This window comes from Stomoxys calcitrans, chromosome 3, assembly GCF_963082655.1.
Source record: "Stomoxys calcitrans chromosome 3, idStoCalc2.1, whole genome shotgun sequence".
In the NCBI taxonomy this organism is placed as follows: Eukaryota; Metazoa; Arthropoda; class Insecta; order Diptera; family Muscidae; genus Stomoxys; species Stomoxys calcitrans.
Window position 1 is genome coordinate 178198570 of NC_081554.1, and position 19085 is coordinate 178217654.

The 19085-nt window shown below is 35.9% G+C and overlaps 1 protein-coding gene across 15 annotated transcripts in view; it reads right to left on the reverse strand.

Annotated features, from left to right (window-relative positions):
- LOC106091193 (uncharacterized) overlaps positions 1 to 19085 on the reverse strand; it is an 82675-nt gene that overhangs the window by 29961 nt on the left and 33629 nt on the right. For all 15 annotated transcript variants that reach the window (XM_059364569.1, XM_059364568.1, XM_013257643.2 and 12 more), the window contains one exon: positions 3249 to 4551. In XM_059364569.1, coding sequence (XP_059220552.1) covers positions 3249 to 3535 — 287 coding nt within the window. In that variant the 5' untranslated portion in view covers positions 3536 to 4551. The remainder of the gene's footprint in view (positions 1 to 3248; positions 4552 to 19085) is intronic.

The window sequence follows — 19085 nt, forward strand, 5'->3', positions numbered from 1 at the left end:
GATGTTTTTGGGGAGAAGCGGCCCCCAATCAATTGGTACCATATTTGGATATCAGGTTCGTATTCCACATTCAAATACCTTTTATTTAAGCCATATTCCCATGGTCAGTAAATAAGTCCTGTTTGGGGGTGTTTTGGGAAAGGGGTGGACCCCCAGAAACGTGGTCCCACGTTTGGATAGCAGATTCGTATTCTACTCGCAAATACCTTTCATTTGAGTCCCATATTGCCATGGTCGGTAAATATGGCCGATTTAGGTGTGTTTTTGGGCTTGGGGTGGTCCCCCTAGCACTTGGTCCGACATTTGGATATCAGATACGTTTTCTTATCCTAAATACCTTTCATTTGAGTCCCATATTGTCGTGATTGGTCTAAATATATGTTTAGTAGTTTTTAGGGTGGGGAAGCCCCCCTAGGAACCCCATCAGAAATTTGGATATCAAATTTTTATATTTAAGGTACTATATGAGAGCACACCAAATTTCGCTTAAATTGCACCACCCATCTCCGAGATCTGGCGTTTCTGAAAATTAGGGTAAGGGGGAGGGTCCGCTCCCCTTTCAGATATCAAAAAATGTAGTACCCTATTTTTACCACGGGCTCATTGTGCACCATCTGTGAAAATTTCAACGAAATCGGTTCAGCCGTTGCTGAGTCTATAAGGAACACACAAACATACAAACAAACAAACAAACAAAAATTGATTTTTATATATAAGATTATTACCCACCACCGTAAGAAAGGGGGTATATTCATTTAGTAATTCCGTTTGAAACACATCGAAATATAAATTGTCGACCCTACAACGTATATATATTTCGGATCGTCGTAAAATTCTAAAACGATTTAACGATGTCCGTGTGTCTGCCCGTCCCTCTGTTGTAATCACTCTACAGCCTTCAAAAATTGAGATATTGAGCTGAAATTTGGCACACATACATCTTTTGGACCATATTTGGATGTAGCTGCTATATTGACCGATCTGTCGACAAAAGCTCTAATGCCCATAAATGCTTTACTTTTCATCCGATTTCACTGAAATTTGACCCGAAATCTGACCTAAATATGGTTCCGATCGGACTATATTTAGATGTAGCTGCCTTATAGACTGATCTCCCGATAAGGGGACTGAAGCCCATAAAAGCTTTATTTATTACCCGATTTCGCTGAAATTTAAAATAGTGAGTTGTTTTAAGCCTCCCGACATCCGACTCAAATATGGTTCAGATCGGTTTATAATTGGATACATCTGCCAAAAATACCAATGTTTTGTTCTAGAAAATTGAACAGTGACATATATATTAGACCACTCAATATCCATGCCGAATTTGGGTGCTTAAGTTATCCAATTTTCACCGGTTTGTGACGAAATGGGGTTTACATACATACCCGAGGTGGTGGGTATCCAAAGTTCATCCCGGCCGAACTTAATGCCTTTTTACTTGTTTTATTTTATTTTATTTAATTTTTCTTTTCATTTTATTAATTTTTTCTTTTCATTTTTTATTTTATTTTATTTTTTTTTTTTCATTTCATTTTATTTTACTTTACTTTATTTTATATTATTTTATTTATATTTTATGTTATTTTATTTTATTTTATTTTATTTCATTTTATTTTATTTTTTATTTTATTTTATTTCATTTTATTTTATTTTTATTTTATTTCATTTCATTTCATTTAATTTTATTTAATTTTATTTTATTTTATTTTATTTTATTTTATTTTATTTTATTTTATTTTATTTTATTTTATTTTATTTTATTTTATTTTATTTTATTTTATTTTATTTTATTTTATTTTATTTTATTTTATTTTATTTTATTTTATTTTATTTTATTTTATTTTATTTTATTTTATTTTATTTTATTTATTTTATTTTTTTTTATTCATTTTATTTTTTTTTATTTTATTTTATTTTATTTTATTTTTTTTATATATTTTATATATATATTTTATATTATTTTTGTATTATTTTATTTTATTTCACTTCGTTTTATTTTATTTTATGTTATTTTTATTTTATTTTATTTTATTTTATTTTATTTTATTTTATTTTATTTTATTTTATTTTATTTTATTTTATTTTATTTTATTTTATTTTATTTTATTTTATTTTATTTTATTTTATTTTATTTTATTTTATTTTATTTTATTTTATTCTATTTTATTTTATTTTATTTTATTTTATTTTATTTTATTTTATTTTATTTTATTTTATTTTATTTTATCTTATTTTATTTTTTTTATTTCATTTTATTTTATTTTTATTTTATTTTGTTTTTATTTTATTTTTATTTTATTTTATTTTATTTTATTTTATTTTATTTTATTTTATTTATTTTATTTTATATTTTTTATTCATTTTATTTTTTTTTATTTTTTTATTTTATTTTTATTTTATTTTATATTATTTTTGTATTATTTTATTTTATTTCACTTCGTTTTATTTTATTTTATGTTATTTTTATTTTATTTTATTTTATTTTATTATTATTTTTTTATTTTTATTTTATTTTATTTTATTTTATTTTTATATTATTTTATTTTGTTTTATTTTATTTATATTTTTTACTTTATTTTATTTTACTTTATTTTTTTATTTTATTTTTATTTTTATTTTATTTTATTTTATTTTATTTTATTTTATTTTATTTTATTTTATTTTATTTTATTTTATTTTATTTTATTTTATTTTATTTTATTTTTATTTTTATTTTATTTCATTTTATTTTTATATTATTTTATATTATTTTATTTTATTTTATTTTATTTTATTTTTTTATATTTTATTTTATTTTATTTTATTATATTTTATTTTATTTTATTTTATTTTATTTTATTTTATTTTATTTTATTTTATTTTATTTTATTTTATTTTATTTTATTTTATTTTATTTTATTTTATTTTATTTTATTTTACTGTACTTTATTTTATGTTATTTTATTTTATTTTTTTATTTTATTTTATTTTATTTTATTTTATTTTATTTTATTTTATTTTATTTTATTTTATTTTATTTTATTTTATTTTATTTTATTTTATTTTATTTTATTTTATTTTATTTTATTTTATTTTATTTTATTTTATTTTATTTTATTTTATTTTATTTTATTTTATTTTATTTTATTTTATGTTATTTTATTTTATTTTGTTTTATTTTATGTTATTTTTTATTTTATTTTATTTCATTTTCCTAATTTTGTTAAATTTCCTTAAATATTTGAACATAAAAATTTGTTACTCACCTTGGCCACAAATACGCTCCAGACACTTCAAAGCCATAATTCCAGGCACCGGCATAGGCACCCTGATGTTTGGGCCCCGTACACACGCCATGTCCATGGGCTTTGCCCTCATCCCAGCCACCGCAATAGGTGCCGCCATCTTCAAAATCAAAACGGCCACCACTTACAGTTGCTCTCTTGCCGGCATTTTGATTGTTGGCATTGTTGTAGGCATTGGCAGCATCTGCTCCCAGACCAATACCCCCATTTGCCTGCTGCTGTTGATGTGTGGGATCAGCTTGTTGCATGACCTATGCTTCCCTTCGCTATTTGATGTTTTGCTGTTGTTTGATGTTTTTTGTTTTTTTTTTGTTGTTGTGGTTTTAATTTCAAAATTTGTTTCAATTGTAGATTATAATCGTAAGAGGATCCTTGGGTCCTTGGGATCTTTGGGTTCTCTGGAATACTTTAGTCTTTTATGTTTTCGACAATTTTTCATTGACTTGTTCAGTTGCAATATATCTTGTATGTTATCTACGTCTATAATGCTGGGGGGCATTTGAGATAGCTACTCGTTGGCGTTTGATTCCTCTGTTTTGGCTGCGAGCGTGTGAGCGTAGTAGGGCTATATGGCTTAGATTTTGGGGCTATGTGAGATGGAATTTCATAAAAATGATGTTGTATTCTAAATGATCTGCCTTTGCTCTCCTTGTTTCAGTTGGTTTCGTTAGAAAAATCTCTTAATCGTTTTGCTTGTTTTCTTTTAACTTTATATTTAATATTTTTTCTTATATATATTTGTTTTTGTTTTTTGTTTTTTATATATGTATACAATTGGCTTATAGATGTATGCACTTTTTATTGCTGATTTTATGTGTGGTTATTTAAACTTTGATACTTTCTTGTATGCTTCTCTTTGGTTTTATTGGTTTTTATTTTTTGTTTTTTTATTTAGTCGATGTTTCTTAACCTTTGCATTTGACGCTTGATTTTCACTGTAACGCGAACAATTTTTAAAAATTGATTTGTACGGCATTCTATGCGCGGCGCTTCCTTAATTCAGTTATTATTGTGTCGGTGTGTCCTCGCTCTCTTTCTTGCTCGATTTCGCTCTCTTGCTTTCCTCTCTTTTTCGTTGTAGTAGGGGAGTGAGTTTTGTGTGGGGGTATTGTTTTTGTTTATTTCCTTTCGACCATACGTATTGCTGGGGACACAATAGTTGTAAAGAAAAATTCTAACTGCGGCTTGCAATTCTCGTCGTCTTCATCATGCGCATGGACATCGTCATCATTATCCTCAACATTGTCATCAATGTAAATTATGACTGGAATGACACAATTTTATTTGGTTTTCAATTACTTTTGGCTATGGGTTTCTTTTTGTGGTTTTTGTTTTTGTTCGTCTTTACACTTAGGTTACTTTGTAATGCACCGGAAGAACTAAAGCTAAAGGGAAATACATGGATTTCGTATAGTTTCCGTGTGTAAGTGTGCCTCAGATGATTGAGTGTGCGTATGCTTTTATTTGTGTGGGCAGTAGTATGTGTGTGTGCGCGTGGATATTTTATAGCTATTTCTTAACTTAATCAATCGCTGTGTGTGTGGGGGGGGGGGGGCGGGGTTGTATGTTAGACCGGCAGACTACAGGAGACGGAAGTCAGTTAGGAAGGAAGTGAGAAAATGGGTTAACGCAAACATTCACTTTTTATTATTTCTTTTTTCAACATTCATTCATTCATTCACTTTCAGAGGCTAGGTCAAATGGTCACCATTAAGACAGGCAAAAAATACTACAAACATTATTGTATCTCTATGGAATAGAGCAAAACCAATGAACCGACGGAAAGACGGACAGACGGAATTGCCAAATAGCAACCCAGACTGCGTGTTGTACAATGATTCACCTTTTAAACTATCAAAACTTGCACGTCAAGCGCTATTTTCGATTGAGAGCCTTAGAAGAAAAACAGAAGAAAAACACTTTGATTCATGAAATAAGGTAAACAAAATACAATTTAAATTCGTTTCGTATGACTCAAAAATTTAATTTTATTCATAAATAAAAACAAGTAAAAGCGTGCTAAGTTCGGCCGGGCCGAATCTTATATACCCTTCACCATGGATGGCATTTGTCGAGTTCTTTTCCCGGCATCTCTTCTTAGGCAAAAAAAGGATATAAGAAAAGATTTGCTCTGCTATTAGAGCGATATCAAGATATGGTCCGGTTTGGACCACAATTAAATTATATGTTGGAGACCTGTGTAAATGTCAGCCAATTCGTATAAGAATTGCGCCCTTTAGGGGCTCAAGAAGTAAAATAGGGAGACCGGTTTATATGGGAGCTGTATCAGGCTATAGGCCGATTCAGACCATATTTGACACGTATGTTGAAGGTCATGGGAGAAGCCGTTGCATAAAATTTTAGTCAAATCGGATAAGAATGGCGCCCTCTAGAGGCTCAAGAAGTCAAGATTTCAGATCGGTTTATATGACAGCTAAATCAGGTTATGTATCGATTTAGACCACACTTGACACAGTTGTTGAAAGTCATAAAGAAACACTTCATGCCAAATTTCAGTCTAATCGGATAGTAATTGCGCCCTCTAGTGGCTCAAGAAAGCAAGATTCAAGATCGGTTTATATGACAGTTACATCAGGTTATGGACCGATTTGAGCCATACTTAGCCCGCTAGTTGGAAATCATAACGAAACGTGTCGTACAAAATTTCAGCCAAATCGGATAAATATTGCGCCCTCTAGAGGCTCAAGAAGTCAAGACCCCAGATCGGTTTATATGGCAGCTATATCAGGTTATGTACTGATTTGAACCCTACTTAGCACAGGTGTTGAAAATCTTAACGAAACATGTAGTGCAAAATTTCAGCCAAATCGGATAAAAATTGCGCCCTCTACAGGCTCAAGAAATCAAGACCCCACATCGGTTTATATGGCAGCCATATCAGGTTATGTACCGATTTCAACCATACTTAGCACAGTTGTTGAAAATCAAAACAAAACATCTCGTGCAAAGTTTCAGCCAAAATGGATGCGAATCGCTCTCTCTAGTAGGTCAAGAAATCAAGATCCAAGATCGGTTTATATGGCAGCTATATCAGGTTATGGACGGATATGGTCCATTTACAATACTAACCGACGTACACTAATAGTCAGTATTTGTGCAAAATTTCAAGCGGCTAGCTTTACTCCTTCAAAAGTTAGCATGCTTTCGACAGATAGACGGACGGACAGACGAACAGACGGACGGACAGACGGACGCACAGATGGACGGACAGACGGACGGACGGACAGACGGATGGACAGATGGACGGATAGACGGACGGACGGACGGACGGACAGGCGGACAGACGGACAGACAGACAGACAGACGGACAGACAGTCGGACAGACAGACGGACAAACAGACTGACGGACGTGTATGGCTAGATCGTCTAAAAATTACATGCCGATCAAGAACATATATACTCTATGGGGTCTTAGATGGATATTTCGAGAAGTTACAAACAGAATGACGAAATTAGTATACCCCCATCCTATGGTGGAGGGTATAAAAAGAGTTTCGTCCAATTAACAAAATAAGATGAACAGAGCAAATGGGCAATGTTCGCTTAATTGTTTTGTTCTACCCACCCCCATTGGACGGGGTCTACATTAATTTTGCCTTTCGTTTGCCACACATCACAATATCCATTTTTATACCCACCACCGAAGGATGGGGGTATATTCATTTTGTCATTCCGTTTGCAACACATCGAAATATCCATTTCCGACCCTATAAAGTATATATATTCTTGATCAGCGTAAAAATCTAAGACGATCTAGACATGTCCGTCCGTCTGTCCGTCTGTCTGTTGAAATCACGCTACAGTCTTTAAAAATAGAGATATTGAGCTGAAATTTTGCATAGATTCTTTTTTTGTCCATAAGCAGGTTAAGTTCGAAGATGGGCTATATCGGACTATATCTCGATATAGCTATATCGGACTATATCTTGATATAGCCCCCATATAGACCGATCCGCCGATTTAGGGTCTTAGGCCCATAAAAGCCACATTTATTATCAGATTTTTTTGAAATTTGGGGTAGTGAGTTGTGTTAGGCCCTTCGACATCCTTCGTCAATTTGTCCAAGATCGGTCCAGATTTGGATATAGCTGCCATATAGACCGATCCTCAGAATTAGGGTCTTAGGCCCATAAAAGCCACATTTATTATCCGATTTTGTTGAAATTTGGGACAGTGAGTTGTGTTAGGCCCTTCGACGTCCTTCGTCAATTTGGCCCAGCTCGGTTCAGATTTGGATATAGCTGCCATAAAGACCGATCCTCCGATTTAGGGTCTTAGGCCCACAAAAGCCACATTTATTATCCGATTTTGATGAAATTCGGGACAGTGAATTGTGTAAGGCCCATCGACATCCTTCGTTAATTTAACTCAAATCGGTCCAAATTTGGATATAGCTGCCATATAGATCGATCCTCCGATTTATGGTGTAAGGCCCATAAAAGCCACATTCATTATCCGATTTTGCTGAAATTTGGGACAGTGAGTTGTGTTAGGCCCTTTGACATCTGTCTTCAATTTGGTCCAGATAGGTTCAGATTTGGATATAGCTGCCATATAGACCGATTTCTTGATTTATGGTTTTGGGCCCATAAAATGCTCATTTATTATCTGATGTCGCCGAAATTTGGAACAGTGAGTTAAGTTAAGCCCCTTGACATACTTCTGCAATATCGGAACATATTTCGATATAGCTGCTATGGGGCGAAAGGTATGCATTTTTCACCGGATTTTGACAAAAGGTGTTTTACATATATACCCGAGGTGGTGGGTATCCAAAGTTCGGTCCGGATGAACTTAACGCCTTTTTACTTGTTGAATCTACATTGTATACATATACCTAATCATTGTACAATTCCTAGTCGATTTAGTGCCTATCCGTTCGTCTGGCTGTCTGTTGAGTAGCTATTACTTCACAACCTTTGTATATTTGAATGTATCTGCTGCTTTATAGACCAATATCCCGATTTAATTTTTGAGCTCATTGGATGTAAACAACTGGCTTCGCTAATATTTGGAAGAAAGTTTTGTTATAAGAAACAAGTAAAAGCGTGGATCGCATTTGCCATTTTGCCCCATGGATCGCATTTGCCATTTTGCCCCATGGATCGCATTTGCCAAGTTTTTTACCCGTATCTCTTCATAGACAAACAATGGCTAATGGATAAGAATTACTATGCTGTTGGATTCAGGGCTGCGGAGTCGGAGTCGAGCAATTTTCTCTGGAGTCGGAATCGAACAAATTACCTCGACTCCTACCCCAGACAAAATAAAAAAAATTGTTTCAAAAAAAAAAAATATTATATTAAAAAAACAAAGAAATCCACAAAAATTAGTCTATAGAAACAAATTATTTGAAATTTTGTCTTAAGCAATATTTCATTACAATTTTTTTCATTGAAATTTTACCTTTAGAAAAACTTCATTAAAGTAATGTCTTCAGAGAACATGTAAAAACCGTGTTAAGTTCAGACGTGGCCACTATGCATATGTTATTCATCCTATGTGTTTATAACTTATTTTTTGTGTTTTGTTAACCGCTTCTTTCAAAATTCGACAGGAAGGATTTTCTTACGACTCTCGACATTACTGGTTAATTTCATGGAAATCGATTGAGATTTAGATATCGCTCTCATATATGCGGTGCAAGCGCGGTTCCGAATTAGATATAGCTCCCATATATATGTTCGTCAGATTTTGGGTAATTTGCAATAACGTTGTCATTCGTCAACGGTATTTATTACAGTTTGAACATATTTTCTCGCCGAGGTCCATCAAAATTAGTTCAGAATCGGATATACAATGGGTCCCACATTGTACTTATAGGTTTGGTGTAGGTATTATACATCTCCCGACTTTTGCCCTTCCTTTTTTTTCTTAGAAAAACACGCTAGAATTTTTGAAAATGAGATTTAAAAGAAAATTTGGAAGAAAATTCATCCAAATATACTTTTAACAATTTAATAAAAAAAATGTTTTGAAATTTTTTCTCATATCATATTTCCTCAAAAATTTACTTTCACAAAATTTTTAGAATTTTTTTATTAAAGCAAACAAGGCACAAAATGTTGATAAATCTTAAGGGAACTGGTTTTCAGTTACTTAGGACATTTAAGTCGATTTCTTTTTATGACATTGTTATGCATTTCTATCGAAATTCTAATAAATATAAATAAATTGTGATGTTTTAATGTACACATCACATTTAAATACTATTTATAATACCTTCGAAAGACGCCTTTTCGCATTTCAATTGTCTTAACTAAACAACTATAAATAAACCAATTTGTGAGGGCAAAAGAAAAAAACATCACAACTCTTACGATAAGATCCCTTTCAATAGATATTGGGTAAACGATATACATCTGTATAGAAAATAACTTCCCACAAACGGTTTCCAGTTATCCTACAGAGAATAAATCCCAAGGAATTTCATACGAAAAAAACACCTGTTACTCTGTCTTTGTCAATAGCTTGTATTTTGGGTCAGTTTCTTTAGAGCGTTCATTTGCCCTGGTGATAATGTTCCAATTTCTAGTGGCATGCCTGTGCCCAGACAACAGCATATATAAATATGTATGAATATTAGGGTGGAACTGAGATTGTGGGATAGGAAAAACATGTATAAAATACAAAAATTAGTAAAAACGTGCAAAGTTCGGCCGGGCCAAATCTTATATACCCTCCGCCATGGATCGCATTTGTCGAGTTCCTTTCCGGCATCTCCTCTTAGGCAAAACAAGTAAGAAGGCGTTAAGTTCGGCCGGGCCGAACTTTGGATACCCACCACCTCGGGTATATATGTGAACCACATTTCGTCAAAATACAGTGAAAAATGCATACCTTATACCCCATAGCAGCTCTATATATATCATCCGATTTAGACCAAATGCTTATAAGTAAAAGTCATTGTTCAACCGAGAGAACGGTCTATATGGCAGCTATATCCAAATCTGGACCGATCTGAGCCAAATTGAAGACAAATATCGAAGGGCCCAACACAAGTCATTGTCCCAAATTTCGGCGACATCGGACAATAAATGCGCTTTTATGGGCCCAAAACCTTAAATCGAGAGATCGGTCTATATGGCAGCTATATCCAAATCTGAACCGATCAGGGTCAAATTGAAGAAAGATGTCGAAGGGCCTAAGGAAAATCACTGTCCCAAATTTCAGCAAAATCGTATAATAAATGTGGCTTTTATGGGCCTAAGACCATAAATCGGAGGATCGGTCTATATGGCAGCTATATCCAAATCTATACCGATCTGGGCCAAATTGACGAAGGATGTCGAAGGGCTAAACGCAACTCACTGTCCCAAATTTCAGCAAAATCGGATAATAAATGTGGCTTTTATGGGCCTAAGACCATAAATTGGAGGATCGGTCTATATAGCAGCTATATCCAAATTTGGACCGATCTGAACCAAATTAACGGAGGATGTCGAAGGGCCTAATACAACTCACTGTCCAAAATTTCAGCAAAATCGGATAATAAATGTGGCTTTTATGGGCCTAAGACCATAAATCGGAGGATCGGTCTATATGGCAGCTATATCCAAATTTGGACCGATCTAAGCCAAATTGACGAAGGATGTCGACTGGCCTAACGCAACTCACTGTCTCAAATTTCAGCAAAATCGGATAATAAATATGACTTTTATGGGCCTAAGACCATAAATCGGAGGACCGGTCTATATGGCAGCTATATCCAAATCTGGACCGATCTGAGCCAAATTGACGAAGAATGTTGAAGAGCCTAACACAACTCACTGCGCCAAATTTCATCCAAATCGGATATAAAATGTGGCTTTTATGGTCCTAAGACCCTAAATCTGAGGATCGGTCTATATGGCACCTATATCCAAATTTGGACCGATCTGAGCCAAATTGACGAAGGATGTCGAAGGGCCCAACGCAACTCACTGTCCCAAATTTCAGCAAAATCGGATAATAAATGTGGCTTTTATGGGCCTAAGACCCTAAATCGGCGGATCGGTCTATATGGGGGCTATATCCAGATATAGTCCGATATAGCCCATCTTCGAACTTAACCTGCTTATGGACAAAAAAAGAATCTGTGCAAAATTTCAGCTCAATATCTCAATTTTTAAAGACTGTAGCGTGATTTCAACAGACAGACGGACAGACGGACGGACATGTCTAGATCGTCTTAGATTTTTACGCTGATCGAGAATATATATACTTTATAGGGTCGGAAATGGATATTTCGATGTGTTGCAAACGGAATGACAAAATGAATATACCCCCATCCTTCGGTGGTGGGTATAAAAAGGATATAAGATTTTCTCTGCTATTAGAGCGATATCAAGATATGGTCCGGTTTGGCCGAATCAGACCATAATAAACACGTATATTGATGGTCATGAGAGGATCCGTCGTACAAAATTTCAGGCAAATCGGATAATAATTGCGACCTCTAGAGGCTCAAGAAGTCATGATCCCAGATCGGTTTATATGGCAGCTATGTAAGGTTATGAACCGATTTGAACCTTATTTGTAAAAAAATACGTCATGCTAAATTTCAACCCAATCGGATAGGAATTGCGCCCTCTCAGAAGCTCAAGAAGTCAAGTCCCCAGATCGGTTCTACGCCCTCTAGTGGCTAAAGAAGTCAAGACCCAAGATCGGTTTATATGACAGCTATATCAGGTCATTGACCGATTTGAGCCTAACTTAGCACAGTTGTTGAAAATCATAGCGAAACACGTCATGCCAATCGGATAAGAATAGCGCCCTCTAGAGGCTCAAGAAATCAAGTCCCAAGATCGGTTTATATGGCAACTATATCAGGTTATGAACCGATTTGAACCGTACTTGGCCCAGTTGTTGGATATCATAACAAAATACCTCGTGCAAAATTTCATTCCAATCGGATAAGAATAGCGCCCTCTAGAGGCTCAAGAAGTCAAGTCCCCAGAACGGTTTTGCGCCCTCTAGTGGCTAAAGAAGTCAAGACCCATGATCGGTTTATATGACAGCTATATCAGGTTATTGACCGATTTGAGCCTAACTTAGCACAGTTGTTGAAAGTCATAGCGAAACAAGTCATGCTAATTTTCATTCCAATCAGATAAGAATAGCGCCCTCTAGAGGCTAAAGAAGTCTAGACCCAAGATCGGTTTAAATGACAGCTATATCAGGTTATTGACCGATTTGAACCTAACTTAGCACAGTTGTTGAAAGTCATAGTCAAAGACGTCATGCAAAATTTCATTCCAATCGGATAAAAATAGCGCCCTCTAGAGGCTCAAGAAGTCATGACCCAAGATCGGTTTATATGGCAGCTATATCAGGTTATGGACCGATTTGAGCCTAACTTAGCACAGTTGTTGAAAGTCATAGCGAAACACGTCGTGCAAAATTTCATTCAAATCGGATAAGAATAGCGCCCTCTGGAGGCTCAAGAAGTCAAGTCCCCAGATCGATTTATATGACAGCTATATCAGGTTATTGACCGATTTGAGCCTAACTTGGTACAGTTGTTGAAAGTCATAGCGAAACACGTCATGCAAAATTTCATTCCAATCGGATAAGAATTGCGCCCTCTAGAGGCCAACGAAGTCAAGTCCCCAGATCGGTTTATATGGAAGCTATATCAGGTTATGAACCGATTCAAACCATACTAGGCACTGTTGTTGAAAGTCATAACAAAACACGTCGTGCAAAATTTCATTCCAATCGGATAAGAATTGCGCCCTCTGGAGGCCCAAGAAGTCAAGACCCAAGATCGGTTTATATGGCAGCTATATCAAAACATGAACCGATATAGCCCATTTACAATCCCAAGCGACCTACACTAATAAGAAGTATTTGTGCAAAATTAACAATAGAAGTTTGCTGTTACAGCAAACTTTGTTTTGGAAAAGAAAGAAAAAACTGTTTAGAAATTTCTTTTACAGCAAATTTTGTCTAATAACAAAAATTTTGTTAAAAATAAGGCTAAAAGGATATCTTAAGCCTGATAATGATATCCTGCCGAATCAGTACCCACCTTGAAACCCCTTTTGCCCATAAAACCAGAAAAACTAATTTAATTGAACACTTAAACTTTGCTACTCTAGCAAACTTTGCCTTAGAAAATTCCCTGTCGAATGGTAACAATTTGTTTATGTTCTTCTTTAATTTCCTTTTTTCGGCCCACCCTAATATCTCAGTATTTTGTTTTGCCTTCAAGAAAAATGTGTAATAAACCCCCGAAGAAAATTTTTTCAGGTTGTTGTACAATTGTCGAGCACAAAAAAAGACACCGAGAGTAAAAAAAAAACAAACAAGAAAAAAAAAAAGAAAATAGAAAACAAAAATAAAATAAAATTGTGATGTGCAAAAGGAAAACTCAATGGCAAACATATATGCATGTGGGTGGTTGGATGGTAGAAACGTTGGCCAGCCATACGGTCGGTCAGCTATACAGTCCGCAGTAAAAGTTTGCTACCAAATGCAAAACAATTTGTTTAACAACAATGATATCCACAACAACAAAAACGAAACCAAAGAAACAATTAAAAGGGAAAATATCTGGGGAACAAACACGAGTGAAATATAAAAGTAGCAGTGGAAGATTGTGAGCATGTGAGGGGGCGTTAAGGGGCCAAGACGTCTAATCCCAGGCAGTGATGATAAATAGGATAATTATAATGGCACCAAATGGACTATGACGAAGTAAACAAAAAAACAGAATATTTCAGAAATTTTTAAGGAAAACATTTGATTAAAATAATTTTAAATGAACTCGAGAATTTGGATTTTGTAGAAAATAATTTTTTTTTGAATTTTTTCTTAGAAAATTTAATAAACATGGCATGTCCGTCCGTCTGTCTGTTGAAACCACGCTACAGTCTTCAAAAATAACGATATTGAGCTGAAACTTTGCATAGATTCTTTTTTTGTTCATAAGCAGATTAACTTCGAAGATGGGCTATATCGGACTATATCTTGATATAGCTCCCATATAGACTGATCCGCCGATTGAGGGTCTTAGGCCAATTAAAGCCACATTTATTATCCGATTTTGCTGAAATTTCGGACAGTGAGTTTTGTTAGGCCCTGCGACATCCATCGTCAACTTGGCTCAGATCGGTCCAGATTTGGATATAGCTGCCATATAGACCGATCCTCCGATTTAGGGTCTTAGGGCCATAAAAGCCACATTTAGTGTCCCATTTTGCCGAAATTTGTAGCAGTGAGTTTTGTTAGGCCCTGCGACATCTATCGTCAATTTGGCTCCGATCGGTGCAGATTTGGATATAGCTGCCATATAGACCGATCCTCCGATTTAGGGTCTTAGGCCCATAAAAGCCACATTTATTATCCGATTTTGCTTAAATTTGGGACAGTGAGTTTTATTTGGCCCTACGACATCCTTCGTCAATTTGGCTCAGATCGGTCCAGATTTGGTTATAGCTGCCATATAGACCGATCCTACGATTTAGGGTCTTAGGCCCATAAAAGCCAAATTTACTATCCGATTTTGCTGAAATTTGGGACAGTGAGTTGTGTTAACCCTTCGACATCCTTCGTCAATTTGGCTCCGATCGGTGCAGATTTGGATATAGCTGCCATATAGACCGATCCTCCGATTTAGGGTCTTAGGGCCATAAAAGCCATATTTATTATCCGATTTTGCTGAAATTTGGGACAGTGAGTCTTGTATAGCCCTGCGACATCCATCGTCAATTTGGCTCAGATCGGTCAAGATTTAGATATAGCTGCCATATAGACCGAACATCCGATTTAGGGTCTTAGGCCCAGAAAAGCCACATTTATTATCCGATTTTGCTGAAATTTGGAACAGTGAGTTGTGTTAATCCTTCGTCATCCTTCGTCAATTAGGCTCCGATCGGTGCAGATTTGGATATAGCTGCCATATAGACCGATCCTACGATTTAGGGTCTTAGGCCCATAAAAGTCACATTTATTATCCGATTTTGCTGAAATTTTGGGATAGTGAGTTGTGTTAACCCTTCGACATCCTTCGTCAATTTGGCCCCGATCGGTGCAGATTTGGATATAGCTACCATATAGACCGATCCTCCGATTTAGGGTCTAAGGCCCATAAAAGCCAAATTTATTATCCGATTTTGCTGAAATTTGGGACAGTGAGTTGTGTTAACCCTTCGACATCCTTCGTCAATTTGGCTCCGATCGGTGCAGATTTGATATAACTGCCATATAGACCGATCCTCCGATTTAGGGTCTTAGGCCCATAAAAGCCACATTTATTATCCGATTTTGCTTAAATTTGGGACAGTGAGTTTTATTTGGCCCTACGACATCCTTCGTCAATTTCGCTCAGATCGTTGCAGATTTGGATATAGCTGCCATATAGACCGATCCTCCGATTTAGGGTCTTAGGCCCATAAAAGCCACATTTATTATCCGATTTTGCTGAAATTTGGGACAGTGAGTTGTGTTACGCCCTTCGACATCCTTCTTCAATATCACCCATATCGGTCCAAATTTGGATATGGCTGCCATATAGACCGATCTCTCGATTTAATGTTTTGGACCCGTAAAAGGCGCATTTATTGTCCGATGTTGCCGAAATTTGGGACAGAGAGTTAGGTTAAGCCCCTCCACATATTTCTTTAATTTGGTCTAGATCGATCAAGATTTGCATATAGCTGCCATATAGACCGATATCTCGATTTAAAGTCTTGGCCCCAAAAAAGGCGCATTTATAATCCGATTTAACTGAAATTTGACATATTGACTTATGTTAGGCTTTTCGACATCCATCTTGTATATGGTTCAGATCGGTTTATTTTTAGATATAGCTACTAAAAAGACCAATATTTTGTTATACACATAATTGCACAATGACTTGTACTACTAATAAGTTTGGTGCAAATCGAATCATATTTTGACATAATTGCTATGGGACATAAGGTATGCAATTTTCACCGGAATTTGATGAAAGGCGGTTTACATATTTACCCGAGGTGGTCGGTATCCGAAGTTTGGCCGAACCGGGTCCGCCTCGCTGGGCCTTCTTTAACTCTCTTACATCTTTTTAGAGAGGGGATACTTCGCCTTGAATGTAGATATCCAATTCGTGCCACTGTAGCCTATGTCCGCCTATGACGTTGGACGCCAGCGTTCGAATCCTGGCGAGAACATCGGAAATATTTAAGCAGTGGTTATCCCCTCTTAATGCTGGTGACATTTGCGAGGTAACATGCCATATATGATCATGTAAAAAAATCTTCGCAAAGAGGTGTCGTAATGCGGCACGCCGTTCGGACTCGACTATAAAAAAGGTCCAAATTCATACGCTTCTCCAAAAACCACATTTGAGCTACAAATTGCTATAGGCGGTATATATGTGTGGTTTAGGGGGAGTTTATGAGGTTAGGCGTTCCTGAAACATTTGGCTATAAAACAGATATCAGATTTGAGCCCCTTTTTGTCATTATCACGGTTTGAAGGGAGTTTAGGGGGCGGACCCAGAAATAATATCAGCATCGTTCTAGAACACGGTTGTGTTTGAGCCCCATAATGTCAAGCATTTCAGGACCAGAAACGTGGTCCTGAAAGTGGATATGAATTTCGTGCTCTACTCCCAAATGCCTTTCATTTGAGTCCCATATTGTCATGAACGGTAAGTACGTATGTCTTATTTAGCGGTTTTTTCGGTGAGGTGAGGTAGTCCCCCAAACACTTAGCCCTACTCTAATATACCAAACCGTTTATTAAAGCCCCATATTGCCATTGGTTTTAGGATGAGGCGTTCCCCCCCCCCCCAACACTTGGCCCCAAAGTAAGTTATCAAATTCTTTTTCATATCTCAAATACCTTTCATTTGAGCCACATATTGGCATGGTCGGTAAATATGGACTCTTGGTGTTTGAGAAGGGAAGGCGAATACGTTTATTTAAGCCCCATATTGCAATGGCCAGTAAATAATTTCTGTTTGTTTTGGGGAAGGGGTAGACCCCTAGAAAATTGATCCCGAAAGTGGGTATAAATTTCATGCTCTACTCCTCATTACCTTTCATTTTAGCCCCACCCTGACCTGGTCGGTGAATATGTTTTACTTGTGTTTTGGGTTTTGGGATGGTCCCCCAAACACTTAGCCCCGAAAATAAATCTGCATCGTGCTCTACTCTCAAATATCTTTATTTGAACCCCATATTGCCATTGGCCTCAAAATTGGATATTAAATTCGTTTTATAATCTCAAATACCTTTCATTTAAACCCCTTATTGCAAAGGTCAGCAAATATGTCGGGTTTGGACGATAACGTCCTATGTAGGGGGTTGTTATGAGGTTGGGACGTCCCCTAGACAGTTGGTCCCGAATGTTGATATACGATTCGTGGTGTAACCCGAAATATCTTTCATTTGAGCCACATATTTCCACAGTCGACAAACATGTTCGGCTTGTGGGTGTTTTGGGGGATGGGGCGGCACCCAGTGACTTGGCTCTGAAATTTTCTATCAGATTCGTGTTCTACTCTAAAATATCTCTTAATTGAGCCCCATATTGCAATGGTCAGCAAATACGTCCTATTTGGGAGGTGTTACGGGGGTGGAGTGGCCACATAGACACTTCCGAATATTGTTATCAGATTCGTGCTTTAAATCAAATCAAATTGGCATATTAAACGATTTTCTGTGGTATAGAACTAATTTGCCACTCTATGTATTTGGTAAGGTGGCTATAGTTCTTACTATAAAATCTTGTAAAACTTTTGAACAAAAAAGTGTTGCCCAGCAGACTTGGACTTGTCTAGGAAAAAAGGGGTGTTATAGATGAGCTAAAAATGGTGGCAACTTTAACGTTGAGGTTTGCAACTCTTTCTACTACGCTGAACGTCATAAGTTTGGGGGTATGGCGGCCAACATTAATTGATTTGCCCAAACTAATTAAATAATACAGTGTCCTGTTAGGTCATTATGATTGATCGACTGTTTTGGGACGAGGTGGTCCACTAGGTATATGAGCATACCTTGCATTTGAACCCCATTTTGTCATGACTGCTGTATACAGCCGTTTGGGGCGGGATGTCTCTACGAAGATTGTGCGCCACACTCCTTCTGCCACTTGAACACAAATTAGAATGTCGAACTCCACTCAAAAATATCTATCACTTGGTCCCTTATTGTCTTAATAGGTCAATTAACCTATTTGAGGCGTTTTTAGAAGTTAAAGCGCCACATATATACTTGGACACAAATTTCAATGTCATACTCGTAATCTACTCCCAAATACCTTTCATTTGAATCCCACATAGCCATGATTGTCTTATATGCCCATTTGGGAGCTTTTAGGGGTTGGGACGACCACCAATTGCTTAGACCTCATTTTTTATGTCATATTCGTAATCTACTCTCGAATATACATTTCATTTGAATCCTGTATTGATATGTACGTCATATATGTTTGTTTGAGAGAGTTTTCGGGTTGGGATAGCCCTCCATTTACTTAAACCATTTCTTAATAACATATTTGTATTCTACTCTCCGATACCTTTCATTTGATAGACATATTGGGTGGTGTTTTTTGTGCCGGGGGGTCCGCTCCCTTCCGATATCAATAAATTATATAGTCTATTGCTTCTTCCACACCATATTCGTAATCTACTCCCGAATACCTTTCGTTTGAATCCCATATTGTCCCGATCCGTCCACTTTTATTTTTGTAGTGCTTTTGGAGTAGGGGGAAGGGCCCGCCCCCTTGCGATAACAAAAAATTTTAAAAAATTTTTATAAAAACAATAATTTGAGATTTTATTTTTAATAAAAAATTTCAGTTTTG